Genomic DNA, 27886 nt, shown 5'->3' on the forward strand with positions numbered 1-27886 from the left:
GTCCAGCAGCTAAAAGGTAAAGGACCCCTGGATAGTTAAGTCCAGTCAAAGGCAACCATTGGGTTGCAGCGCTCATCTTGCTTACAGGCCAAGGGAGCTGGTGTCTGTCCACAGACAGCTTTCTGGGTTGTGTGGCCAGCATTACTAAACTGCTTCTGTCACAACGGAACACCGTGATGGAAACCAGAGTGCACAGAAATGCTGTTTACCTTCCTGTCGCAGTGGTACTTATTTATGTACTTGCACTGGCGTGCTTTCTAACTGCTAGGTTGGCAGGAGCTGGGACAGAGCAATGGGAGCTCACCCTGTCGCAGGGATTCAAACCGCCAACCTTCTGATCTGCAAGCCCAAGAGGCTCAGTGGTTTAGACCAAAGCGCCACCCTCATCCCCTGTAGTCCAGCAATGTCTGGTTGGCATGATATTGGCTACCCCTGCCCTACAACTTGTGTTGGATTGAGAAACAGGAAATTACATGACACAGCATGTGGATAGAACAATAAATATAAATACCAGCTACAGAGCAACTATTTGTGATGGTGGGATAAACTAGATTAAGTTATGAAAACAAAGAAAGAGGAGATAATGATTATTCTGAAATATCACAATAGGGGTGGCAACTTGAATAAAATATTGGGGAGCCCAGCAAACCCTGCCCTGCCTCACAAGATGAGGTACACACTCACCATTTGAATGACAATGGTCAAATATTTTATTGGGGGAGAGGACAAAGGGACCTCAGCCCCTAGAAGCTGGCTCCTACGGATGTCTCATAAGCATGTTTGATTCTGTGAATGCGCATTGAAAAGTGCACAATGAGAACATGCTGTGCATAGTCTGTCATCATGATACATGCCATGATATCATGTGTTAAGATATGAGGGAGAAAACTGATTTTGTTTGCATTTTAATGAGAAATGACCTAAGTCACATGTCTTGCACCAACTATCATTGAATGAAACACAACTATCATTCAAAATTCACACTTCTCTGAGTTTTGTGATGCAGTTCTCCAATCAAATATTGTGCACAAAAATGCATATATTAAGTGAAAGTGTGCATAAAATTTACATTAGGTTTACAGCATACAAGAATGCATTCTCTTGGGTACATCTGCTGACAAATATGTGTATTTCAGTCAAAATTAATGTGTTTATTAGGAGGAAATTGCACTAAAATACTGATGCAGTTCAATGAGGACTTCTTTTAAAACAGCAACAACAATAATTGCTACTTGCTACAGAACTATGGAGAACCAATATTAAGATTGAAAACTGAGAATCTGAGGGAATCAGAAATCAACACATTCCTCCGTTCGTCTCTCTGGCCCTCTTATCTGATTGGTTCTACTACATATGCTCCTTCTGCACAAGCATATGAGATTACCAAATGGAACAATCTGCCTTCACCACCTGCATGCTATTCTGGGAGTCCTCCCAGGTGTGTTTTCTTTTTTTGCGGTGGTGGGGGGTGGGGGAAGCCCCATTATGCAAGCTGACCCCGTGTTCAGGGCTTCTTCTGAAAGGATTTGTTAGTTGAATCCTAACCCAAATCTGCAATCCTGAGAAAACAATGCAGATTAATTCAATCTATGGAAAGAACTTGTTCCATTGCTTTCAATGGGACTTCATTAAAATTAGCTTTAGTTGGATTGGGACCATTATTTCTATAGCGAGAATAATGCATCATTTAGATGTTCTATCCAAATATTCCCAGTGCCATTTGCTTCCTGTTGACAAATTATAGACGAAATTATTGGGGAAAAGATTGTAATGATGCCCCAAGAAATTTATTATTAATCCCAAATAGCTGAGGTTTCTGGAAAAATATTCCCCAAACCCATCTTTAGAGATTTCAAACACAACTGATGCAAGAAATAATGAATTAGCAAGTAGCAAGAAGATCACTCCCAAGGGGTTTGAGATGTGCCAGAATGGCTGCTTACCATGCTTCCACGGCAAGCAGAGGTGGTGGCCTGATGCAGTTGTCCCTCTCGGCTGGTGCAGAGGCTCATGGGTTCCCACCAAACCCTTAGATATGAATGAGCTGATGCGTGGCAGCCTAGGGGGCATGGCTTGGGGAGCAGACCTGAATGAGGCAGTCTTCGCTCAGGTCTCCTTCCCAGCTTTTTATTCTGGCTGGCCCAGCTGAGATTTGCCAGATCCAGGAGAAGCATGAAAAGGGCAGAGGGGAGATTGGTGATGTGTGCACCTTGTCTCCTATTGCTTGGAAAAACCCTGGAGTGGAGGGGACTTAAGCACCTGTCAGGAGGCAAGGAATTTCAGTCTGTGCAACTGCTTCATGGGGGCAAGTCCTACCAGAGATGAGTTGCTGTGCCCAGTAGGCCAGACACTCCTGTGTGGAACGGGTTTTTGCTAATAAAGAGTGAAGAGTTTATTGCTGGCTATCCTTTGACACCTAGTATCAAGCACTATTTAAAAGAAAGGTAGAATCGCAGGAATGTGGTGGGTTCTGAAAATGGATATTTCAGCTGTCAAAGACCAGGGCAAAAAGGTGCATCTTCAGCATTCACTGAAAGCTGTATAGTGCAGAAGCAAGATGCTTTCTCCAAATTAATCTGGGAGCTACAATATATTATTATAGCGTGCTAAGAGCTTTTAGGAGACCCCTATTCATCTGACATAGCTACAATTCCCAGAGTTCCCCATGAAGAAGGATTGGTTGTCAAACTACTCTGGGAAGTACTCATTTTATAAAACTGGATTTTACCCATAACATTTTACCCATAATGCTTAAAAATATTGCACCCTGTGACCAATTAACATAGTTTAAAGGTACATCTATTCACACTCCACCTTCGCTTAAACACCAGGAAGGAACGTTAGGCCACTTAACTGTGCGTATGGCCTTAAGCTCTAAACTGAAGCACTCCCATCCACAAAAAAAGAATTAATACAAACTAAATCAAGTTTTAGAATTTAATTTACTGTATGGGAGAAAGTTTTATATTCACATCCAACAACTTAGGTGTTTTGGAGTGTTGGCTTGAGTCACCTGATCCTATCTGGTCTGCAGGAAGTGTACCTATCTGCACTGGGATTGTGTGGGTTAATCTATAGCAGGTTGATGTATGACAGCTGAGATTCTATGAAACCAAGGTTTTTATGTCTGCTCACTAAGGTGTACATTGCTACTCTTTTAGGGGTACCTGCAGCAAAACCTATGTGGAAGAGCTCATATTCATTCCACAGGGCTGACCACCAAAGTGAGCAGAGTAAAAGAAAAGCCAACATGTGAAAGGTATTTTTACTTATCTCTGAAAAGTGTGCAGCAACAGGTGCATTTTAAAAAAATTTAAAATTTAATTTAAGCCTCTTCATCAAAACTTTCTTTGTGACTTAGTTCTCTGTTGGAAAGTGTGGCCATTGTCAGTTATGAGCATTTTCTGACAAAATGTTGCCTGTGGACAGAGGAAGACTGCCTAAGTGCCTCCATCTCTTTGCACTTGTTCCATGTTTCAGAAAATGCAGAAAATGAAAACCCTTTCCTTGTGGGACAACTGTAGCACAGGATCACTTCACTCTACTGCCCTCTCTCCCTCCCTCCCTCTCACACATATCCTGCCATTTTTTCACAAGCAGTTCAGAGTAATAAATAAAATTGTCAGGATTGTGTAATTCTCTGCTCCATCTCTCAGCCTCTGTCAGCAGGTTCTCTTCTGCAAGAGACAGAGACTCTTACTGGTAATGTGCCACATCCCTAGCAAGCATTGTAACACTTTTCTCACCTAATACAGCACCATTTTCTGTACCTAAAAGTGTATGTGTGTTTGTGTGTTCAGATCATCCTTAAAGCTCTAATTAGTTCAGCATGGGACAGCTCCATCTAGCTTTTTTCTCCTCCAAAAGCTAAGACTACTCCATCATTTCAGGATTTCTTTTCCTCATTTTTTAAATATTATTATTCTAATGCAATACTGCACTATTAAAATACTGCTCTCTCAGAAACGTGGGCTAGCAGAATTTTAAAGCAAAGCAAGAATGCAAGCACAGTGGTACCTCATGTTACAGATTCCACTAACCCAGAAATAGTACCTCGGGTTAAGAACTTTGCTTCAGGATGAGAACAGAAATCGTATGGTGGCAATGGGAGGCCCCATTAGCTAAAGTGGTACCTCAGGTCAAGAACAGTTTCAGGTTAAGAACGGACCTCCGGAATGAATTAAGTTCTTAACCAGAGGTACCACTGTATGATTGTAATGTACTGTACTCCCTGTAGGAAGGTTATCTTCAACACTGCTGTGAGAAACAAAGAAGTAAACTGCTCTACAGCAGGTAAACTGTCCTCCATTTTCTCCTAAAAAATGTTTCTTGGATTGAGGCTATACAGACGGAATGCCAAAATATTCTAACTGAATGATAACCCACTCCCTACAATGGTAATGTGTCTCTTAATTTCAATCTGATTTTTTCCTTGTGGTTTAACTCCAGCTGCAACATCAGATAAAAACACATTAAGCAAATAAACTGCTTATCCAATGAATTAAAATATCTGCATTTCTGGATTACAATCACAGGCAATCTGCAAGAGAGATCTCATGCAGTGTCATAAGAAGTCAACCTCCCCAGCTTTTGTGAAAAGAAAGCCAAAATAAATTCCAAATAGTTTTTTTGGCTTCCAGAAATATGAAGTGTTCATAGATATCATCTGGCTGGTGAAAAATAAAACATCCCAAGCACTCTGAGAATATATCAAGCTAGGAACCTTACCTGTGAAGAGGAAAGATGCCATTCCTAAAGCCCCAAAGTAAGGCATAATGATAGAAAGGCTAATTTTATAGTTGCTTTGATATTGGCTAGAAGTCAAATGCTTGAAACTCATGAGTAAGTTCCATGAGTTTGTATGTCACCTGAGGACATACAGTGTTCCAATTCATTCAAGTTTCTGCTAGTCATTATAAGAAGTTTCAAACAGAATTATTGCCTCCCCATTCACATACCAGAATTCAGTAATAATTCTCATTAGCTATTTTCCTCTATTTTTTTCAGTAAGCTTCCCAATTGTGGAATTCCCTCCCCTCTGACGTATGGCTGAATGAATTTTAATCTACATATCAGGTGCTTAACGTGTGTTAATGTCTGAGCCTGATATTTCTTTTTCAGTTCCTAGGTGTAATATGGTATATAATATATAATGCATTGGGGTGAAATTACTATTGGGAGTTCAGGTACAGAGGCTCACACCAAATTCCAAATCAGTCAAACTTTTTTCAGTGCTGCATTACTGGACAGTTGAAAGAGCTTCCAACAGCATTTCAATTATGACACATACTATGCAGGAAATATAGGGCATCTTAGCTGTTTGTTCTTCAGCCAATCACCTTCTGCCATCCCAGCACCTCACTGTTTCCCCTCCAACTACAGACCCTGAAATGAAACTTAATCTATTGTTCCCTGTAGGAATCAGAATCCTCATTGTACCTCATATGGGGTTGTTTTTCACTTCAATATTCAGCCGTTAGGTTCCCCCTTAACTATTTCATACCAGTTTTGTGGTCAGCTTTCACTCCTGCCTATGTGACATTGGCTCCCCCCCAAAAAAAAATTCCTACACAGCCCCTTCAAAGGGCAGCTGACCAAAATGGCCCATGCTGAATAGGGAGGGAGGGTGCAGCAAAAGTATACAGGAAAGTTTGGTGAGAAGGAGGCAAATAAATGGCCTGGCTGACTGATCTCCTGCATTGGCCAAACTGCCCATTGGTCAACCCCTTTACTTCTCCCACGGGCAAATCCAAGTGCAGCCTCCTTTGCAGGGGAGCTGGGATGTGGCAAAGGCACACCCATTTTCAATTGGAGGAGGCACTGTAGTTTAGAGGAAAGGTGAATAAGAGGGGATATGATAGACAGTTTGTTACCTGTTGTGTATTTCTGTGTTTTTATACTGTAAACCTCTTTGTAATCCTCAGATGAAGGGTGGTATAGAAAATAAATAAATACAAATAAATATGTTTATAAAAGTATGCATGGCCTAAGGAAAGTGAATAGATGAACCCCCCCTTCTCCTTACACTAGAACTTGTGAACATCCAATAAAGCTTAATGGTGAAAGATTCGGGACAGATAATGTCACTCTCCACTACACGGCTCCAAAAGGAGTCCTGGCGGATGCACATTTGGGAGGAGAGGAAGTCGGGTGATAAACCCCTTCCTATTGATATCACTGGGAACTGTAGCTCTGGGGAAGAATGGGGGTCTTCTAAGAACTCTCAGCACCCTTAATAAATTATACCTCCCAAAATTCTTTGGAAGAAGCCACTACTGTTTAAAGTAGTATCATAGTGTTTAAAACATATGGTATGAAGGTGGCGTCAAATTCCCCTCCCTCCCCAAGTGTGACATCTTCATGGGCCATTAGCTACTTTGTTTACTTTGAAAAGATAATTCCAAACCAGATGGCAGAATAGATGTTGCTTATTTTGTCCTTTCCTAACTGTAAAGTGCTAAAGGGTTTCAAAGAAGCATATTTGAAGGGCAGCCTTCTTCTTTACTATGTGTTCCACTATGTTCAAAAAGATGATTGGTTCAGATGCAAGCCTGACCATTTTTCTACTGCGGCACCCAATTTGTAGAATACCCTCTTTCTCGTTGCTTCATTTGGCCCCATCTCTTTTAACTTCAGGTGAAGAGCTAATGCCTTTTTATTTCCCCAAGTTTTTAGTGCAGGTAGAACTTCCTGGTTTTGGTTGTATCAAACTTACTTTTATTCTACGTAGACTTATTGAACTTAAAGGACCTAAGTTTGTGATGTTCATTAGTTTTAGTGGGCTTGACTAACGCTGGAGACAATTCTTAATAAAGTGTTATTTTATCCTTCTCTTGTTTTCAGCTTTTTATTCTCAAAAATGATTACATATAAAAGTATTTACAACAGATTCAACTTATTTTAAAAATAGGTAAAAAATACAATAAAAACAGCCTGTAGATAGGAGAACGTAACATTTTTATAAAATACCCAACAATATTTGTGTTTCAACATTTATCTGTGTAATTTTCCACAAGCATACAATAAAAGGAGCACCATGTCTCAACAAAATGATTATCTACCTGTGTACCTCCCTTTACTCTTATCATGTTCACCAATTTTATTATTTGAACGTTCTCCCAAGTATTCATGATCCAATTATCCATTATGAGGTGTTGATTTTCATCTAAGGGTCACATTTTTTCTATAAACTAACAGGACAAACCATTTTATGTAACCAAAAAGCACCTGTACTGGATATCACATCATCACATCACATCACATCACATCACATCATATTTTATATTTCTTTTAGTACAGATGTCCCAAAAACATTTTTTCTTGGGCATGAACAGAATACATCCTTCTCTCTCCTTGTTGGGCAATACCACCCTCATTTTTCACACACTGAAGCCAGGATTTTGCTTATCTGTGCCAATCACTGATTACTCAGGTAGCAGCATGCCAAGGAAACCACATGGCTACTCTACCCCTTTCTGATGGGTCAGCATTCAGTGGACTAAAGGCTTCAAGGACAGCTCATTTTATATAGCCTCTCAAGCAAGCTAGAAATGAGAGGTACCTTAGGGTTCTCACCAGGGTAGCCAAGTGTTCTACTAGTATTCCAAGAAGGGACTGTGCAGTGTTCTAAAAGACTTCTTCAAAACTGGACATAAAAATGGAAAATGCAGTTCAATGAAAGCAAGTTAACAAGATTTACATTTGGGCAAAACCCTGTAACTTTGCATGTACAAGATCAGCATCTGAACTGGGCCCTTGGAGATGGACAATTAAAACCCACAAAATCATAATACTTTAAACAGATCTATGTTGGAACTTTAATTGAAATACTATGACACAAATGGTTTTGACACCTACATTATTGCCATATAATACATTGTCTTATGTGTGCATCTCAATCATGCTTGTGCCAGGACCATTCCATGGGAACTTGTGGCTTTCCAGATGCTGCTGAGTTATATAGAACCATGACCATGAAGTTTCTAAATTATGCGAGGAGCCTAAACACACATGGAGCACATTCCTCTTTGCACAAATTTGCCCTCTAACATATGATGGGAACTGGGAGTGGAAAAATATTAGATGGGGCAGAACTGGAGAGTGAATCCCCACACTCACCCCATCTATTTAAACAGGGTGTTTGCCAAATGGTCTTATACTTCCATTGTGATTCCACCTATTTATTCAGGAAAGATATTCAGATCCAATCTTATTTATTTCAGTGGCTTAACTAAGAGAATCCTCTTTCCTATTTTTCATTGCAGAAGGCACTATAGCTTCCTTCTACATGGTAGCATGATGAGGTGGTCATCGTGTTAGATATCATTATCTTCCCTCTAACATATGATGGGGACTGGGAGTTGAAAAACAAAGCCTTTTCATATCTTTCTTTAGCTTTAAGAAAAGGTCATGCTTTTACTATTTTTACTTGAAAAATATCACCTTCTCTGCCGTCCTACCAAAAGCATCTTTCACATCTTTGTTCCTTAGGCTGTAGATGAGAGGGTTGAGCAAGGAGATCCCCAGAGTATAGAACACAGAAACTATTTTGTCCTGATCCTTTGGGAAACTGGAGCCAGGCCGTATATACATGAAGAAGATGGTCCCATAGAAGATAATGACTGTGACCAAGTGGGAAGCACAAGTGGAGAAGGCTTTGTATCTGCCCTGGGCAGAGCTGATCCTCAGGATGGCAAAAAGAATAGCAATGTAAGAGACCAAGACAATGAGAAAAGTTGTCAGCGCAATTATAGTGGATAAAACAAAATGCACAGTGTGAGTGACATGGGTGTCTGAACAGGACAACTTGAGTATTGGGGGAACATCACAGAAAAAATGATTAATGATATTTGAACTGCAGAAGGACAAAGTAAAAATAAAAGAAGTCTGGAGAATTGAACTTGTAAGTCCACAAGCATATACAACCACCACCAATATGGTACAATGCTTCCTTGACATAATAGCAAAATAGAGCAGTGGGTTGCAGATGGCTGTGAAGCGATCGTATGCCATCACTGCAAGAAGGCAACCTTCTGTGGTTATGAAGACAGCGAGGAAGAAGAATTGCACTGTGCATCCCTTGAAGGAAATGGTTGTCTTCTCTGCCACAAAGGTTGTCAGCAACTTGGGGGCAATGGCAGTTGAATAACCAATATCGATAATGGAGAGGTTTCTCAGGAAAAAGTACATTGGGGTGTGGAGCCGAGCATCCACCCTGGTCACTATGATTATCCCAAGGTTGCCTATTATTGTGGCTACATAGATTATAAGGAACAAGAAGAAGAGCGGGACTTGGAGGTCAGGGTGGTCCATGAATCCTACCAGGATGAACTCTGTTACAGTGCTTTCATTTTGCTTCATTCTATATCCCTCTGTAAGAGAATTAAAAAGAATATGGTTTTTGAAGCTGGATGGCTACCAGACTGCATTAAAATTTGTTCATTCAAGTCAACTGTACAGCCCCAAACAGCAAATCCTATGGTCAGGGCTAATGGGAGTTGGAATTTAATTGCTTCCATTATTAAAATACAGGTGCTGTTATTTCCACATTGAATGGGAATTAGTGGCAAAATTTCCTTCATTTTATAAAACTGGATTTTACCCATAACATTTTACTCATAATGCTTAAAAATATTGCACCCTGTGACCAATTAACATAGTTTAAAGGTACATCTATTCACACTCCACCTTCTCTTAAACACCAGGAAGGAATGTTAGGTCATTGAACTGTGCGTATGGCCTTAAGATCTAAGCTGAAGTACTCCCATCCACAAAGAAAGAGTTAATACAAATGAAATCAAGTTTTAGAATTTAATTTACTGTATGGGAGAACCTTTCATATTCAGATCCAACAACTTAGGCATTTGGGAGCAATTCCTTGAGTCACCTGATATTATCTGGTCTGCAGGAAGTGAACCTATCTGCACTGGGATTGTATGGGTTAATCTATAGCAGGCTGATGTGTGACAGCTGAGATTCTATGAAATCAAGGCTTTCATGTCTGCTCACTAAGGTGTACATTGCTACTCTGTTAGGGGTACCTGCAGGAAAACCTATGTGGATGAGTTAATCTTCATTCCACAGGGCTGACCAGCAAAGTGAGCAGAGTAAAAGAAAAACCAGCATGTGAAAGGTATTCTTACTTATCTCTGAATAGTGTGCACCAACAGGGGCATTTTTTAAAAAATAAAATTTTATTTCAACCTTTTCATCAAAACTTTCTTTGTGACTTAGTTCTCTGTTGGAGAGTGTGGCCATTGTCAGTTATGAGCATTTTCTGACAAAATGTTGCCTGTGGACAGAGGAAGACTGCCTAAGTGCCTCCATCTCTTTGCACTTGTTCCATGTTTCATTTCTGCAGAAAATGAAAACCGTTTCCTTGTGGGACAACTGTAGCACAGGACCACTTCACTCTACTGCCCTCTCTCCCTCCCTCCCTCTCACACATATCCTGCCATTTTTTCACAAGCAGAACAGAGTAATAAATAAAATTGTCAGGATTGTGTAATTCTCTACTCCATCTCTCAGCCTCTGTCAAGTGAAATCCACCTTGTCTCTGCAGGTTCTCTTTTGCAAGAGACAGGGACTCATACTGGTAATGTGCCACATCCCTAGCAAGCATTGTAACACTTTCCCCACCTAAAACAGCACCATTTTGTGTACCTAAAAATGTGTGTGTGTGTTCAGATCATTCTTAAACCTCTAATTAGTTCAGCACGGGACAGCTCCATCTAGCTTTTTTGTCCTCCAAAAGCTAAGACTTCTCCATCATTTCAGGATTTCTTTTCCTCATTTTAAAAATATTATTATTCTAATTCAATACTGCACTATTCAAATCTTGCTCTCTCAGAAACTTGGGCTAGCAGAATTTTAAAGCAAAGCAAGAATGTAAGTACAGTGGTACCTCAGGTTACAGACGCTTCAGGTTACTTACACTTCAGGTTGCAGACTCCGCTAATCCAGAAATAGTGCTTCAGGTTAAGAACTTTGCTTCAGGATGAGATCAGAAATCGTGCGGTGGCAACGGGAGGCCCCATTAGCTAAAGTGGTACCTCAGGTCAAGAACAGTTTCAGGTTAAGAACGGACCTCTGGAACGAATTAAGTTCTTAACCAGAGGTACCACTGTATGCTTGTAATGTACTGTACTCCCTGTAGGAAGGTTATCTTCGACACTGCTGCGAGAAACAAAGAAGTAAACTGATCTACAGCAGGTAAACTGTCCTCCATTTTCTCATAAAAATATTTCTTGGATTGAGGCTATATAGACGGAATGCCAAAATATTGTAACTGAATGATAACTCACTCCCTTCAATGGTAATGTGTCTCTTAATTTCAATCTGATTTTTTCCTTGTGGTTTGAATCCAGCTGCAACGTCAGATAAAAACACATTAAGCAAATAAACTGCTTATCCAATGAATTAAAATATCTGCATTTCTGGATTACAATCACAGGCAATCTGCAAGAAGATCTCATGCAGTGTCATAAGAACTCAACCTCCCCAGCTTTTGTGAAAAGAAAGCCAAAATAAATTCCAAATAGTTTTTTTGGCTTCCAGAAATATGAAGTGTTCATAGATATCATCTGGCTGGTGAAAAATAAAACATCCCAAGCACTCTGAGAATATATCAAGCTAGGAACCTTACCTGTGAAGAGGAAAGATGCCATTCCTAAAGCCCCAAAGTAAGGCATAATGATAGAAAGGCTAATTTTATAGTTGCTTTGATATTGGCTAGAAGTCAAATGCTTGAAACTCATGAGTAAGTTCCATGAGTTTCTGTGTCACCTGAGGACATACAGTGTTCCAATTTATTTAAGTTTCTGTTAGTCATCATAAGAAGTTTCAAACAGAATTATTGCCTCCCCATTCACATACCAGAATTCAGTAATAATTCTCATTAGCTATTTTCCTCTATTTTTTACAATAAGCTTCCCAATTGTGGAATTCCCTCCCCTCTGACGTATGGCTGAATGAATTTTAATCTACATATCAGGTGCTTAACGTGTGTTAATGTCTGAGCCTGATATTTCTTTTTCAGTTCCTAGGTGTAATATGGTATATAATATATAATGCATTGGGGTGAAATTACTATTGGGAGTTCAGGTACAGAGGCTCACACCAAATTCCAAATCAGTCAAACTTTTTTCAGTGCTGCCTTACTGGACAGTTGAAAGAGCTTCCAACAGCATTTCAATTATGACACATACTATGCAGGAAATATAGGGCATCTTAGCTGTTCGTTCTTCAGCCAATCACCTTCTGCCATCCCAGCACCTCACTGTTTCCCCTCCAACTACAGACCCTGAAATGAAACTTAATCTATTGTTCCCTGTAGGAATCAGAATCCTCATTGTACCTCATATGGGGTTGTTTTTCACTTTAATATTCAGCCATTAGGTTCCCCCTTAACTATTTCTTACCAGTTTTGTGGTCAGCTTTCACTCTTGCCTATGTGACATTGGCTCCCCCCCCAAAAAAAAATTCCTACACAGCCCCTTCAAAGGGCAGCTGACCAAAATGGCCCATGCTGAATAGGGAGGGAGGGTGCAGCAAAAGTATACAGGAAAGTTTGGTGAGAAGGAGGCAGATAAATGGCCTTGCTGACTGCTCTCCTGCATTGGCCAAACTGCCCATTGGTCAACCCCTTTACTTCTCCCACGGGCAAAACCAAGTGTAGCCTCCTTTCCAGGGGAGCTGGGATGTGGCAAAGGCACACCCATTTTCAATTGGAGGAGGCACTGTAGTTTAGAGGAAAGGTGAATAAGAGGGGATATGATAGACGGATTGTTACCTGTTGTGTATTTCTGTTTTTTTTAATACTGTACACCTCCTTGTGATCCTCAGATGAAGGGTGGTATAGAAAATAAATAAATACAAATAAATATGTTTATAAAAGTATGCATGGCATACAGAAAGTTAATAGATGAACCCCCCCCCCTTCTTCTTACACTAGAACTTGTGAACATCCAATGAAGCTTAATGGTGAAAGATTCGGGACAGATAATGTCACTCTCCACTACACGGCTCCAAAAGGAGTCCTGGCGGGTGCATGTTTGGGAGGAGAGGAAGTCAGGTGATAAACCCCTTCCTATTGATATCACTGGGAACTGTAGCTCGGGGGAATGAATGGGGGTCTTCTAAGAACTCTCAGCACCCTTAATAAATTATACCTCCCAAAATTCTTTGGAAGAAGCCACTACTGTTTAAAGTAGTATCATAGTGTTTAAAACATATGGTATGAAGGTGGCGTCAAATTCCCCTCCCTCCCCAAGTGTGACATCTTCATGGGCCATTAGCTACTTTGTTTACTTTGAAAAGATAATTCCAAACCAGATGGCAGAATAGATGTTGCTTATTTTGTCCTTTCCTAACTGTAAAGTGCTAAAGGGTTTCAAAGAAGCATATCTGAAGGGCAGCCTTCTTCTTTACTATGTGTTCACTATGTTCAAAAAGATGATTGGTTCAGATGCAAGCCTGACCATTTTTCTACTGCGGCACCCAATTTGTAGAATACCCTCTTTCTAGTTGCTTCATTTGGCCCCATCTCTTTTAACTTCAGGTGAAGAGCTAATGCCTTTTTATTTCACCAAGTTTTTAGTGCAGGTAGAACTTCCTGGTTTTGGTTGTATCAAACTTACTTTTATTCTACGTAGACTTATTGAACTTAAAGGACCTAAGTTTGTCATATTCATTAGTTTTAGTCGGCTTGACTAATGCTGGAGACAATTCTTAATAAAGTGTTATTTTATGCTTCTCTTGTTTTCAGATTTTTATTCTCAAAAATGATTACATATAAAAGTAATTACAACAGATTCAACTTATTTTAAAAATAGGTAAAAAATACAATAAAAACAGCCTGTAGATAGGAGAACATAACATTTTTATAAAATACCCAACAATATTTGTGTTTCAACATTTATCTGTGTAATTTTCCACAAACATACAATAAAAGGAGCACCATGTCTCAACAAAATGATTATCTACCTGTGTACCTCCCTTTACTCTTATCATGTTCACCAATTTTATTATTTGAACATTCTCCCAAGTATTCATGATCCAATTATCCATTATGAGGTGTTGATTTTCGTCTAAGGGTTACATTTTTTCTATAAACTAACAGGACAAACCATTTTATGTAACCAAAAAGCACCTCTACTGGATATCACATCACATCACATCACATCACATCACATCACATCATATCATATTTTATATTTCTTTTAGTACAGATGTCCCAAAAACATTTTTTCTTGGGCATGAACAGAATACATCCTTCTCTCTCCTTGTTGGGCAATACCACCCTCATTTTTCGCACACTGAAGCCAGGATTTTGCTTATCTGTGCCAATCACTGATTACTCAGGTAGCAGCATGCCAAGGAAACCACATGGCTACTCTACCCCTTTCTGATGGGTCAGCATTCAGTGGACTAAAGGCTTCAAGGACAGCTCATTTTATATAGCCTCTCGAGCAAGCTAGAAATGAGAGGTACCTTAGGGTTCTCACCAGGGTAGCCAAGTGTTCTACTAGTATTCCAAGAAGGGATTGTTGACATGCAGTATCAGCAATTAGCGACACAAGCTCCAGAAATAGCTTGCCACATTCCAGAGCCGATGCACGCTCTATCAGCAGATAATGCACAGCGAAAGATGCACTCAGGAGAGCATTATTTACAAGTTTATTCAGCGTTGGTCAAAACAAAGAAAAACATAACTGCCTGCTTCAGTGTTCTGGCACAGAGAGAGAAATGAAAGCAAAGACACAACAGAAACATCCTGTGAAACAGGAAATACGCAGGCTGTGACACAAACATCCTGCTCCCTTTTAAGGTGGAACGGAAATATCCTAACAGTGCAGTGTTCTAAAAGAATTCTTCAAAACTGGACATAAAAATGGAAAATGCAGTTCAATGAAAGCAAGTTAACAAGATTTACATTTGGGCAAAACCCTGTAACTTTGCATGTACAAGATCAGCATCTGAACTGGGCCCTTGGAGATGGACAATTAAAACCCACAAAATCATAATACTTTAAACAGATCTATGTTGGAACTTTAATTGAAATACTATGACACAGATGGTTTTGACACCTACATTATTGCCATATAATACATTGTCTTATGTGTGCATCTCAATCATGCTTGTGCCAGGACCATTCCATGGGAACTTGTGGCTTTCCAGATGCTGCTGAGTTATATAGAACCATGACCATGAAGTTTCTAAATTATGCGAGGAGCCTAAACACACATGGAGCACATTCCTCTTTGCACAAATTTGCCCTCTAACATATGATGGGAACTGGGAGTGGAAAAATATTAGATGGGGCAGAACTGGAGAGTGAATCCCCACACTCACCCCATCTATTTAAACAGGGTGTTTGCCAAATGGTCTTATACTTCCATTGTGATTCCACCTATTTATTCAGGAAAGATATTCAGATCCAATCTTATTTATTTCAGTGGCTTAACTAAGAGAATCCTCTTTCCTATTTATCATTGCAGAAGGCACTACAGCTTCCTTCTACATGGTAGCATGATGAGGTGGTCATTCTGTTAGATATCATTATCTTCCCTCTAACATATGATGGGGACTGGGAGTTGAAAAACAAAGCCTTTTCATATATTTCTTTAGCTTTAAGAAAAGGTCATGCTTTTACTTGAAAAATATCACCTTCTCTGCCGTCCTACCAAAAGCATCTTTCACATCTTTGTTCCTTAGGCTGTAGATGAGAGGGTTGAGCAAGGAGATCCCAAGAGTATAGAACACAGAAACTATTTTGTCCTGATCCTTTGGGAAACTGGAGCCAGGCCGTATATACATGAAGAAGATGGTCCCATAGAAGATAATGACTGTGACCAAGTGGGAAGCACAAGTGGAGAAGGCTTTGTATCTGCCCTGGGCAGAGCTGATCCTCAGGATGGCAAAAAGAATAGCAATGTAAGAGACCAAGACAATGAGAAAAGTTGTCAGCGCAATTATAGTGGATAAAACAAAATGCACAGTGTGAGTGACATGGGTGTCTGAACAGGACAACTTGAGTATTGGGGGAACATCACAGAAAAAATGATTAATGATATTTGAACTGCAGAAGGACAAAGTAAAAATAAAAGAAGTCTGGAGAATTGAACTTGTAAGTCCACAAGCATATGCGAGCACCACCAATACAGTACAATGCTTCCTTGACATAATAGCAAAATAGAGCAGTGGGTTGCAGATGGCTGTGAAGCGATCGTACGCCATCACTGCAAGAAGGCAAACTTCTGTGGTTATGAAGACAGCGAGGAAGAAGAATTGCACTGTGCATCCCTTGAAGGAAATGGTTGTCTTCTCTGCCACAAAGGTTGTCAGCAACTTGGGGGCAATGGCAGTTGAATAACCAATATCGATAATGGAGAGGTTTCTCAGGAAAAAGTACATTGGGGTGTGGAGCCGAGCATCCACACTGGTCACTATGATTATCCCAAGGTTGCCTATTATTGTGGCTACATAGATTATAAGGAACAAGAAGAAGAGTGGGACTTGGAGATCAGGGTGGTCCATGAATCCTACAAGGATGAACTCTGTAACAGTGCTTTCATTATGCTTCATTCTATATTCCTCTGTAAGAGAATTAAAAATAATATGGTTTTTGAAGCTGGATGGCTACCAGACTACATTAAAATTCATTCATTCAAGTCAACTGTACGTTTGAGGGGAATGAACAAACACCACAGACTACAGCATTGGGTGTAGAACCTTTGGCCCTCCAGGTGTTGTTGGTCTCCATTCCCATCAGCCCCAGCCAGCAAATCCTATGGTCAGGGCTAATGACAGTTGGAATTCAATTGCTTCCATTATTAAAATACAGGTGATGTTATTTCCACATTGAATTGGAATTAGTGGCAAAATTCCCTTCATTTTATAAAACTGGATTTTACCCATAACATTTTACCCATAATGCTTAAAAATATTGCACCCTGTGACCAATTGACAGAGTTTAAAGGTACATCTATTCACACTCCACCTTCTCTTAAACACCAGAAAGGAATGTTAGGTCACTGAACTGTGTGTATGGCCTTAAGATCTAAACTGAAGCACTCCCATCCACAAAGAAAGAGTTAATACAAACTAAATCAAGTTTTAGAATTTAATTTACTGTACGGGAGAACCTTTTATATTCACATCCAACAACTTAGCCATTTGGGAGCAATTTCTTGAGTCACCTGATATTATCTGGTCTGCAGGAATTGTACCTATCCACATTGGGATTGTGTGGGTTAATCTATAGCAGGTTGATGTGTGACAGCTGAGATTCTATGCAACCAAGGTTTTTATGTCTGCTCACTAAGGTGTACATTGCTACTCTGTTAGGGGTACCTGCAGCAAAATCTATGTGGATGAGTTCATATTCATTCCACAGGGCTGAACACCAAAGTGAGCAGAGTAAAAGAAAAACCAACATATGAAAGGTATTCTTACTTACCTCTGAATAGTGTGCACAGGGGCATTTTTTTTAAAAAAATTAAATTTTATTTCAGCCTTTTCATCAAAATCTTTCTTTGTGGCTTAGTTCTCTGCTGGAAAGTGTGGCCTTTGTAAGTTATGGGCATTTCCTGACAAAATGTTGTCTGTGGACAGAGGAAGACTGCTTAAGTGCTTCCATCTCCTTGCATGTGTTCCATGTTTCATTTCTGCAGAAAACCCTTTCCTTGTGGGACAACTGTAGCACAGGACTACTTCACTCTACTGCCCTCTCTCCCTCCCTCCCTCTCACACATATCCTGCCATTTTTTCACAAGCAGTTCAGAGTAATAAATAAAATTGTCAGGATTGTGTAATTCTCTGCTCCATCTCTCAGCCTCTGTCAAGTCTCTGCAGGTTCTCTCTTGCCAGAGACAGGGATTCTTACTGGTAATGTGCCACATCCCTAGCAAGCATTGTAACACTTTCCCCACCTAAAACAACACCATTTTCTGTATCTAAAAGTCTCTCTCTCTCTCTCTCTCTCTCTCTCTCTCTCTGTGTGTGTGTGTTCAGATAATCTTTAAAGCTCTAATTAGTTCAGCATCGGACAGCTCCATCTAGCTTTTTTGTCCTCCAAAAGCTAAGACTACTCCATCATTTCAGGATTTCTTTTCCTCATTTCAAAAATATTATTATTCTAATTCAATACTGCACTATTCAGATCTTGCTCTCTCAGAAACTTGGGCTAGCAGAATTTTAAAGCAAAGCAAGAATGTAAGTACAGTGGTACCTCGGGTTACAGACGCTTCAGGTTACAGACACTTCAGGTTACAGACACCACTAACTCAGAAATAGTACCTCGAGTTAAGAACTTTGCTTCAGGATGAGATCAGAAATCGTGCAGTGGCAGCGGGAGGCCCCATTAGCTAAAGTGGTACTTCAGGTCAAGAACAGTTTCAGGTTAAGAACGGAGCTCCGGAACGAATTAAGTTCTTAACCAGAGGTACCACTGTATGATTGTAATGTACTGTACTCCCTGTAGGAAGGTTATCTTCAACACTGCTGTGAGAAACAAAGAAGTAAACTGCTCTACAGCAGGTAAACTGCCCTCCATTTTCTCCTAAAAAATGTTTCTTGGATTGAGGCTATATAGACAGAATGCCAAAATATTGTAACTGAATGATAACCCACTCCCTTCAATGGTAATGTGTCTCTTAATTTCAATCTGATTTTTTCCTTGTAGTTTGAATCCAGCTGCATCGTCAGATAAAAACACATTAAGCAAATAAACTGCTTATCCAATGAATTAAAATATCTGCATTTCTGGATTACAATCACAGGCAATCTGCAAGAGAGATCTCATGCAGTGTCATAAGAAGTCAACCTCCCCAGCTTTTGTGAAAAGAAAGCCAAAATAAATTCCAAATAGTTTTTTTGGCTTCCAGAAATATGAAGTGTTCATAGATATCATTTGGCTAGTGAAAAATAAAACATCCCAAGCACTCTGAGAATATATCAAGCTAGGAACCTTACCTGTGAAGAGGAAAGATGCCATTCCTAAAGCCCCAAAGTAAGGCATAGTGATAGAAAGGCTAATTTTATAGTTGCTTTGATATTGGCTAGAAGTCAAATGCTTGAAACTCATGAGTAAGTTCCATGAGTTTGTATGTCACCTGAGGACAAACAGTGTTCCAATTTATTCAAGTTTCTGTTAGTCATTATAAGAAGTTTCAAACAGAATTATTGCCTCCCCATTCACATACCAGAATTCAGTAATAATTCTCATTAGTTATTTTCCTCTATTTTTTACAGTAAGTTTCCCAGTTGTGAAATTCCCTCCCTTCTGAGTATGGCTGAATGAATTTTAATTTACATATCAGGTGCTTAATGTGTGCTAATGTCTGAGCCTGTTATTTTGTTTTCAGTTCCTAGGTGTAATATGGTATATATTATATAATGTATTGGGGTGAAATTAACCATTGGGAGTTCAGGTACAGAGGCTCACACCAAATTCCAAATCAGTCAAACTTTTTTCAGTACTGTATTACTGGACAGTCCAAAGAGCTTACAACAGCATTTCAATTATGACACCTGCTATGCAGGAAATATAGGGCATCTTAGCTGTTCGTTCTTCAACCAATCACTTTCTGCCATCCCAGCACCTCACTGTTTCCCCTCCAACTACAGACCCTGAAATGCAACTTAATCTATTGTTCCCTGTAGGAATCAGAATCCTCATTGTACCTCATATGGGTTTTTTCCACTTTAATATTCAGCCATTAGGTTCCCCCTTAACTATTTCTTACCAGTTTTGTGGTCAGCTTTCACTCTTGCCTATGTGACATTGGCTCCCCACCCGCCAAAAAAATTCCGCTAATCAAAACGGCCCATACTGAATAGGGAGGGAGGATGTATACAGGAATGTTTGGTGAGAAGGAGGCAAATAAATGGCCTGGCTGACTGCTCTCCTGCATTGGCCAAACTGCCCCATGGTCAATCCCTTTACTTCTCCCACGGGCAAAACCAAGTGTAGCCTCCTTTGCAGGGGAGCTGGGATGTGGCAAAGGCACACCCATTTTCAATTGGAGGAGTCACTGTAGTTTAGAGGAAAGGTGAATAAGAGGGGATATGATAGACAGTTTGTTACCTGTTGTGTATTTCTGTGTTTTTTTACTGTAAACCTCCTTGTGATCCTCAGATGAAGGGTGGAATAGAAAATAAATAAATACAAATAAATATGTTTATAAAAGTATGCATGGCCTAGGGAAAGTGAATAGATGAAACACCCCCCCTTTTCTCCTTACACTAGAACTTGTGAACATCCTATGAAGCTTAATGGTGAACGATTCGGGACAGATAATGTCACTCTCCACTACACGGCTCCAAAAAGATTCCTGGCGGGTGCACCTTTGGGAGGTGAGGAAGTCGGGTGAGAAGCTCCTTCCTACTGATATCACTGGCATTTCCAGTAGACAGGAGGAGTGAGGAGTAGTAGGCAGAGGCTACAAAGGGCTTCCCAACCTTCTCCTCCGCCTCCTTTTCGAGATGCTGATGTGGCAAGGAGGTGTGCAGTGAGGAACCAGCACTGGAAGGCCTTGAATAGGAGGCTGTTGGCAGTGCTGCTGTCAAGTGGGGAGCAGGTCAGCAATAACTCACAAGGTGTCAGTGAAAACTCTTTATTCAATGAAACAAAAACAGCTCAAGCTTAGTGAGCACAGCAAATCTTCACAGTTGGTCCTACTCCAATGATGCAATTGTGAGGGCTGACGGTCCCCGCCTTCTTATAGCTCTCTATGTCTCCTCCTCCTCTGGGTCCTTTCCAAGCAACCTGGGACTTCTTTGACTTTGTGCTCTGTCCTCTTCAAACCTCTGCAGGATCTGGGAGACTGGGGGGGGGGGAGCTGGTCACAGTACGTGGAGGAGACCCCCTGGCTTCTCCAGCAGCCTGCCTCACCTCCTCCTCTCCAGCCTCCAGCCTCCACTTCTACCTTTGATTCTGGACCGCTCTCTGCCTTAGTCTCTTCCTGCTCACTAAACCCTGTTACCGCTTCAGCTTCTGACACCACCTCCCTCCAGTTTGTTCCTTCTTCTTCTTCTGAACACTGATCGTCCTCCCACCACCAGTCCCCTGGCTCTGAGGGAGTTCCCTTGAGGTCCCCCAGCTGGTGTCTCTCACCACACCTTTGCATCCAGCCAGTCCATGACAGGTGGCAGCATCAGTGGCCTGAGGTGGCTCAGAGTAGTTTATGGGACATATGGAGGGACATGTCAGGGTTGTGGCAGAGAAGTGGGCTCAGCAGAGCCTGAGTGGGTTGGAGATGGCAGGGCAGTTGAGACTCTCAGGACAGAGGAAGCAGTGGTCTCAACCCTCACCAATTTGGATCATGGCCCAGTAAGATTCCAGGAGGAACCTTATTGGAGTATCAGAGGTCCATAACACAGGGTCCGTTTCTCACTCCTCCCATGCCAGCCTTGCATATCCCCACTGTTTTGTGATTCTAAAGAAAGTAATCAAGGCAATGCATCATCTGATGTTTCCCAAAGAGGAGTTGATCAATGACCCAGAACATCTGTGCCCAGTACATTATGCATCCTTTGATAGATACAAAGCAGAAATAAGTAATTGCAAAATATTCAGCTTATTTTACAAAGAAACAAGAAATACAATAAAAAACAGCATGAAGATAAGAAAACATAACATTTGTATAAAGCTCAGAATACAATTTGTGGTTCCACATTGTCCTAAATTTTGTTACTCCAGCAAATAATAAGAGGATTCTGCCTGTCTATCTTCTCTTACTCTTCTAATGTTCATCAGGTCAACCACTTGAACATTCTCCCAAATGTTTGTGATTTGTTTTCTCTAATGCTAACAAATTGTCAATCAAGCAATAGTTGGTGTGTAATAATTTCTCTATCATCTGACAGAATATGGCCCTTATGGAGCCTAAAAGCCCTGTTACTGGATTCATTGGTAGGGCATATCCTAAAATATACTCTTAAAATGAAATATATCAATTGCAAAAGGCACTATACCTTACTTCTACACAGTAGCTTGATAGCCTGGCCATCATGTTAGAAAGAATTAAGGTAGTTTATGTACATACTAACCCTTGTTATATCTTTCTTTAGTGTAAAGAAAATGTCATTTTTACTTGAATAAAGTTATCTTCTCTATGGTCCTACCAAAAGCGTCTTTCACATCTTTGTTCCTCAGGCTATAGATAAGTGGGTTAAGGAAGGAGATCATAAGACTATAGAACACAGAAACTATTTTATCCTGATCTATTGAGAAAGTAGAACCAGGACGTGTATACATGAAGAAGATGGTCCCATAGAAGATAATGACTGTGATCAAGTGGGAAGCACAGGTGGAGAAGGCTTTGTATCTGCCCTGAGCAGAGCTGATCCTCAGGATGGCAAAAAGAATAGCAGTGTAAGAGACCAAGACAATGAGAAAAGTTGTCAGTGCAATTATAGTGGATAAAAGGAAATGCACAGTGTGAGCGACATGGGTGTCTGAACAGGACAACTTAAGTATTGGGGGAACATCACAGAAAAAATGATTAATGATATTTGAACTGCAGAAGGACAAAGTAAAAATAAAGGAAGTCTGGAGAATTGAACTTGTAAGTCCACAAGCATATACAACCACCACCAATATGGTACAATGCTTCCTTGACATAATAGCAAAATAGAGCAGTGGGTTGCAGATGGCTGTGAATCGATCGTACGCCATCACTGCAAGAAGGCAACCTTCTGTGGTTATGAAGACGGCAAAGAAGAAGAATTGCACTGTGCATTCCTTGAAGGAAATGGTTGTCTTCTCTGCCAAAAATGTTGTCAGCATCTTGGGGGCAATGGCAGTTGAATAACCAATATCGATAATGGAGAGGTTTCTTAGGAAAAAGTACATTGGTGTTTGGAGCTGGACATCCACACTGGTCACTATGATTATCCCAAGGTTGCCTATTATTGTGGCTACATAGATTATCAGGAACAACACGAAGAGTGGGACTTGGAGGTCAGGGTGGACCATGAATCCTGCAAGGATGAATTCTGTTACAGTGCTTTCATTTGGCTTCATTCTGTGTTGCTCTGCAAGAGAATTAAAAATAACATGGTAGTTGTACCTGGATGGCTACCAGGCTTCCTTAAAAATAGAATAAACCAGCACTACAAGATTCCTGTGGCCTTCCATCAGCACTAGCTGGCAGAGCCAATAGTCAGAGATAATGGGAGTTGGAGTCCCGTTACCTCCATTCTTGAATTACAGGAGCTGCTATTTACACACTCAATTGGAATTAGTGGCAAAATTCCCTTCATTTTATAAAACTGGATTTTACCGACAGCAACATTTTAAAATATTTCACTGTGCAATAAATTAACTTTTATCCACACTTTATCTTTTCTTAAACACCATCAATAAAAGTTTCTACCAAAACTTACAATACCTCTTTTGATTTTGATAGACCAACTTTCTGTGCATATGAACTTGGGCTCACAGCTGAAGCACCCCAAAGCAAAAAAGAGAGAATAAAGGAAAGGAAAAACAACAACCCTCTATTCCACATTGAGTTCTAACAACTGAGGTGACTTGGTGCACTTGTTTGTTTCACTGAATACTATCTGGTCTGCAGGAAGCATATTTATCTACACTTAGGCTATGTGGGTTAATCTACATCAGGTTTATGGGATTCTACATCTGTATTTTGGAACTGTTACATTTTGCAAGTAGGGTGCCAATGTATCAAGAAAACTAGGTGGAAAATAATCATACCATGGGCAATTTTTCCTTATGGTGGGAAAATTACCATATTTTTCGCTCTATAGGACGCAACCGACCATACGACACACCTTGTTTTAGAGGGGGAGAACAAGAAAAAAAATTCTCCCCCTCTCTGCTCAGCGCCCCTTCAGCGAAGCGGCAGGAGAAATGGAGCCCCTTCCATTTCTCCCACTTTGCTGAAGGGGCGCTGCTCAGAGAGTGAAAGCTGTGCAGTGCCTCTCCAGCGAAGCGAAGCCAGGAGAGTGAGAGTGAGCACACCGATCCCTCTCACTCTCCAGGCTTCAGTAAAAGCAATGCGAAGCCAAGGAGTGTGGAGGGAGTGCTCCCTTTGCGCTTCAGAGGCTTCACCTTGCTATCGCTGAAGCCAAGAAGCCTGCATTCGCTCCATAGGACGCACACACATTTCCCCTTAATTTTTGGAGGGGAAAAAGTGCATTTTATAGAGCAAAAAATACGCTATTCTGTCCTTCAATGTCATATAGGCACTGTCTAATTAAATTATTTGCTTTGATGAAGCTCAATGTTAATAACTGTTGTAGCGATAAATCAGAGGAATAAAGTTTTTGGGTGACAATTTTAGTCCAGGCACACTCATGACAGTCTTGCAATACTAAGGAAAGTAGATTGATGGGGGTTTAATTGAGCCAAAGCCAGTCATTAAATATTCCTTGCCAAATCTGTAATTCAACAGAGGGAAGACTAGCCTCTAAGCACAAGGAAGCATTTGGAACAAAGGATGGAAGAGAGGGGAAAAATTGGACTGAACAGTTTCTGTAGATCCAAAGTGAGTACCTGTCCAAATCTGAGCCCCGTATAATAACTGTGCTAGGGGTTTTACCTTTAAACTCTTCAAGTGCTGAAGGTATTTGATTGCCACCTTTTGTATGGAAAAAGCATGTCAGAATTTTGACACTTTGAAGATCTTTTTTCTTTGCATATTTCTGATGTGCTGCACATGACCCTTGACTGAAAGACAAGACCAAGATATTTAAAGATTTTGGACACAGCTACATTAGTAAAGAAACAGAGATTTGAATGTGCTATAAACATGCTACACCAGACAGCGCGAGAGAGTGGAAAATTTGAAAACCTGATTTTCCATTGAGATATTTTTCTTCTGTTATTGATCTAATTTCTGACTTATTTATAGTGTCGTTGTCACCCGCTGTTTCTAGATCTACTCTTTAACTTGTTCAATTAGCTGATTATCCATATAGCATCTATGGGCCCTATTGTTTCTTGAGAACACCATGAGTTTGGTTTTATTGTAATGCACTACCAGCTGTTCTTTTTGGCAACATCCTGAGAGTGCCCTCATCAATCATTTTAGGCCCACTTTTGTTTGAGACTGGAGGACCACGTCATCTGCATATAGTAATATAGAGATGGCTTTTTGGGGCAATTTAGGAGCGGCTTTTATGTTTGCCCACTAAGATGTACATTACTACTACATCAGGGGTATATGTAGAACCTATGTGGAAGAATTCCTGTTCAGTTCACAGGCCAAAATGCCTAAATGAGTAGAGTGCAAGAAAACCCAAAACAAAGTTAGGTAATCTTACTCCTAACTGAATGGTGTGTACCAAAATTACATTTTTAAAAAGGGGTCCGGCGGAGACAAATGCATTATTTCTGAAACCTGACGTGGCTCTCTGTTGGAGAGTGTGGTCATTGTTATTTACAGGCACTTTTTGACAAATGCAGTCTTTGGGCAGAGGAAAGCTACCAAAGTGTCCTTGCCATCTCCTTGCACACATTACAGGTGCAATTTCTCTAGCATACAGTTTCCTTGTAGTTTATGACCACTACATAAAGTCTCCTCCAACACCTAGCCCTTGCCAGCCTTCGTTCAGGTTTTGCAGAAAGCTCTTGTGCTGGCCATTGGCTCCTACTGGCTACTGTTATATCACTAGTGACTAGTGCAGGGGTCAGCAACCTTTTTCAGCCCTGGTCCAGTCCACAGTCCCTCAGACCATGTGGTGGGTCGGACGATATTTTGGAAAGAAAATGAACAAATTCTTGTGCCCCACAAATAACCCAGAGATGCAGTTTAAATAAAAGGACACATTGTACTCATGTAAAAACATGCTGATTCTCGGACTGTATGCGGGCTGGATGGAGAAGATGATTGGGCCGCATTAGGCCCCCGGGCCTTAGAGTGCCACCACTTATTCGCACCTAGCACCATTTGCTGCACCTAATAGCTGCTTTTAAATTTTTTAAAATATGCTTCAAATGCTGACCTCATCTTGCTATGCCACTGTAGCAAGGGAGACCCCCCATCTAGCCTACTCAATCCCCCTTCAAGTTAAAGTTACCCCATCATTTCCCCATTTTTGCCCTTTAAAACAGGAATTCACTATTGAAATCTTTTCCCCCTGCAACTTGGGTCAACAGAATATAAAGCAAGGTAGAATTGGAACTATGTTCTGCAGTATGCTATTCCCCCTGGTGTCCACCATATTCATTTGTGAGGCTACTGTGGCAAATAAAGAAGTAAATTGCCCTGCAGTTTACTCCATTTTCATCCATTTTCACATAATCCTGTTTGCTGGATCACTGCAAAATAGAAAGAAATGCAGAGATGATGTAACCAAGCAAGAACACCCTCCCCTCAGTGCTTAGATGATGAGTTGTGTCTCTTAAATTCAGTCTGCCCCCCCCCCCCCGGGTTGAAGATGAAAATATTAAACCAAATAATTGCTCAGGCAAATGCTGTATGTATAAATGAAGGACACCTTATGTACTCCAGAGCAAAATACTTCATTCTTTGAGAAACCAACCTCATAAATGAATGGGAAGATACCCTTTCTACACACTGCAGGAAGTAGACCTCAGGTTCGCTAAGATTGTAAACAGACCTCCAGAAAATGTTTATGCGCTTGTAGAAAGCAGCGATATTGCAAGCAAGATATAACTTTCCCTCAGTGTGCATGAAATATGCTGTGGCTATTAAATTTAATCTGTTTTTACCCCTTATAGGTCAAAGCTGGCTGTGAAGCCAGATGAAAACACTAGTGAAATAAATTTCTAAGCCAATCAATTTGAATCTGCATTTCTGGAGATGTGTTTATGATCAAAGGGAACATGTAGGAGAGATCACATGCAGCATCATTAAGTGTGCCAATCCACAAATACAAATAAATGAACAGGAAGCCCGAAGAAGTTCCAGATAATAAATCTGCTTCCAGAGAAATGCCCTATTGAAAAATTTGATTGCTGCTGGTGGGGGGAGAATTGACAAGAACTTTGAGAGTATATCTGGGTCGGAAATGTATCATAAGGAACCTTACTTGTGAAGATAGTCAGTGTTGATCTGATCTTAGAGCCCCAGAATAAGGCATGCAGAGTGAAATGCTCATTTTATGGTTGTTTTGCTACCACCTAGTAACCAAATTCCTCAAAGGCGTGAATTAAAATACTCTGTATGACATCTCTGCATAATCACCCGAGGACATACAGCCTGGGAATTTCATTTACTTTCTACTATTCATCTTTAATTAGTTACTAACAGAAGTTTCCCCTCTCCATTCAGCCCACAGTTCAGTAGGAATCTTCACTAGTTACTTTCCTGTATCTTGTTTTAGTTTGTTGCATATTCCCAAAGCTTGTTTAGTAAGTTTTAGTAAGTTTGTTGCATATTCCCAAAGCTATTAACAATAACACCACTTACCAATACCAAAAAAGTCATTGGGACCAGCAGGACTGAAGGGGGCTTACAATCTAAAAACCAGAATTCAAAACGGTTCAAAGAGATGACAGTAACCAGAAGAGGGTTGGCCCTGAAAGCACATGTTAAGATGTGCTTCTTCAGTTTTTACTGAAAGCTGGGAGTGATGAAGACAGATGCATCAATGGTATCAAAAGCTGAGGAAAGGTCAAGAAGAGTGAGCAAGGCAGCACTCCCCCAGACCCTCCAAGTGTCCCTATTTTCCAGGGACAGTCCTGGATTTAATCAGTTTCTGATTTTATCCCAGGGTGTCCGCTTTTCCTCAGGACGCCCCTATTTTCATTGGAGAAAGTTGGAGCATATGTTCCCCCGCCATCTCTCTTCCAACAAATGTCATGACAGGGTCTGAAGCCAGATTGAAATGGGTCCTGATATCCTGTCTCCTTCAAGCATGCCTGAAGCTAGATTGGCAGAATGCTTTCAAGCAT

General features: G+C 40.6%; 3 protein-coding genes across 3 annotated transcripts; all 3 read right to left on the minus strand.

Moving 5' to 3' along the window:
* Positions 1–8424: 8424 nt before the first annotated feature.
* On the minus strand, positions 8425–9360 carry LOC310679194 (olfactory receptor 5AP2-like; the record flags this gene model as incomplete). The annotated part of the gene is made up of 1 exon (XM_083444037.1): positions 8425–9360. The coding sequence occupies one exon, from the start codon at positions 9358–9360 to the stop codon at positions 8425–8427; it is 936 nt and encodes a 311-aa protein (XP_083300163.1).
* Positions 9361–15648: 6288 nt separating this feature from the next.
* Positions 15649–16584, minus strand: LOC310679218 (olfactory receptor 5AR1-like; the record flags this gene model as incomplete). Its single annotated transcript, XM_083444102.1, has 1 exon — positions 15649–16584. The coding sequence occupies one exon, from the start codon at positions 16582–16584 to the stop codon at positions 15649–15651; it is 936 nt and encodes a 311-aa protein (XP_083300228.1).
* Positions 16585–22090: 5506 nt separating this feature from the next.
* On the minus strand, positions 22091–23026 carry LOC310679229 (olfactory receptor 5AR1-like; the record flags this gene model as incomplete). The annotated part of the gene is made up of 1 exon (XM_083444109.1): positions 22091–23026. The coding sequence occupies one exon, from the start codon at positions 23024–23026 to the stop codon at positions 22091–22093; it is 936 nt and encodes a 311-aa protein (XP_083300235.1).
* Between the last annotated feature and the right edge of the window lie 4860 nt (positions 23027–27886).

The sequence above is a fragment of the Podarcis tiliguerta genome, assembly GCF_965153285.1.
Source record: "Podarcis tiliguerta genome assembly, chromosome: 1".
In the NCBI taxonomy this organism is placed as follows: Eukaryota; Metazoa; Chordata; class Lepidosauria; order Squamata; family Lacertidae; genus Podarcis; species Podarcis tiliguerta.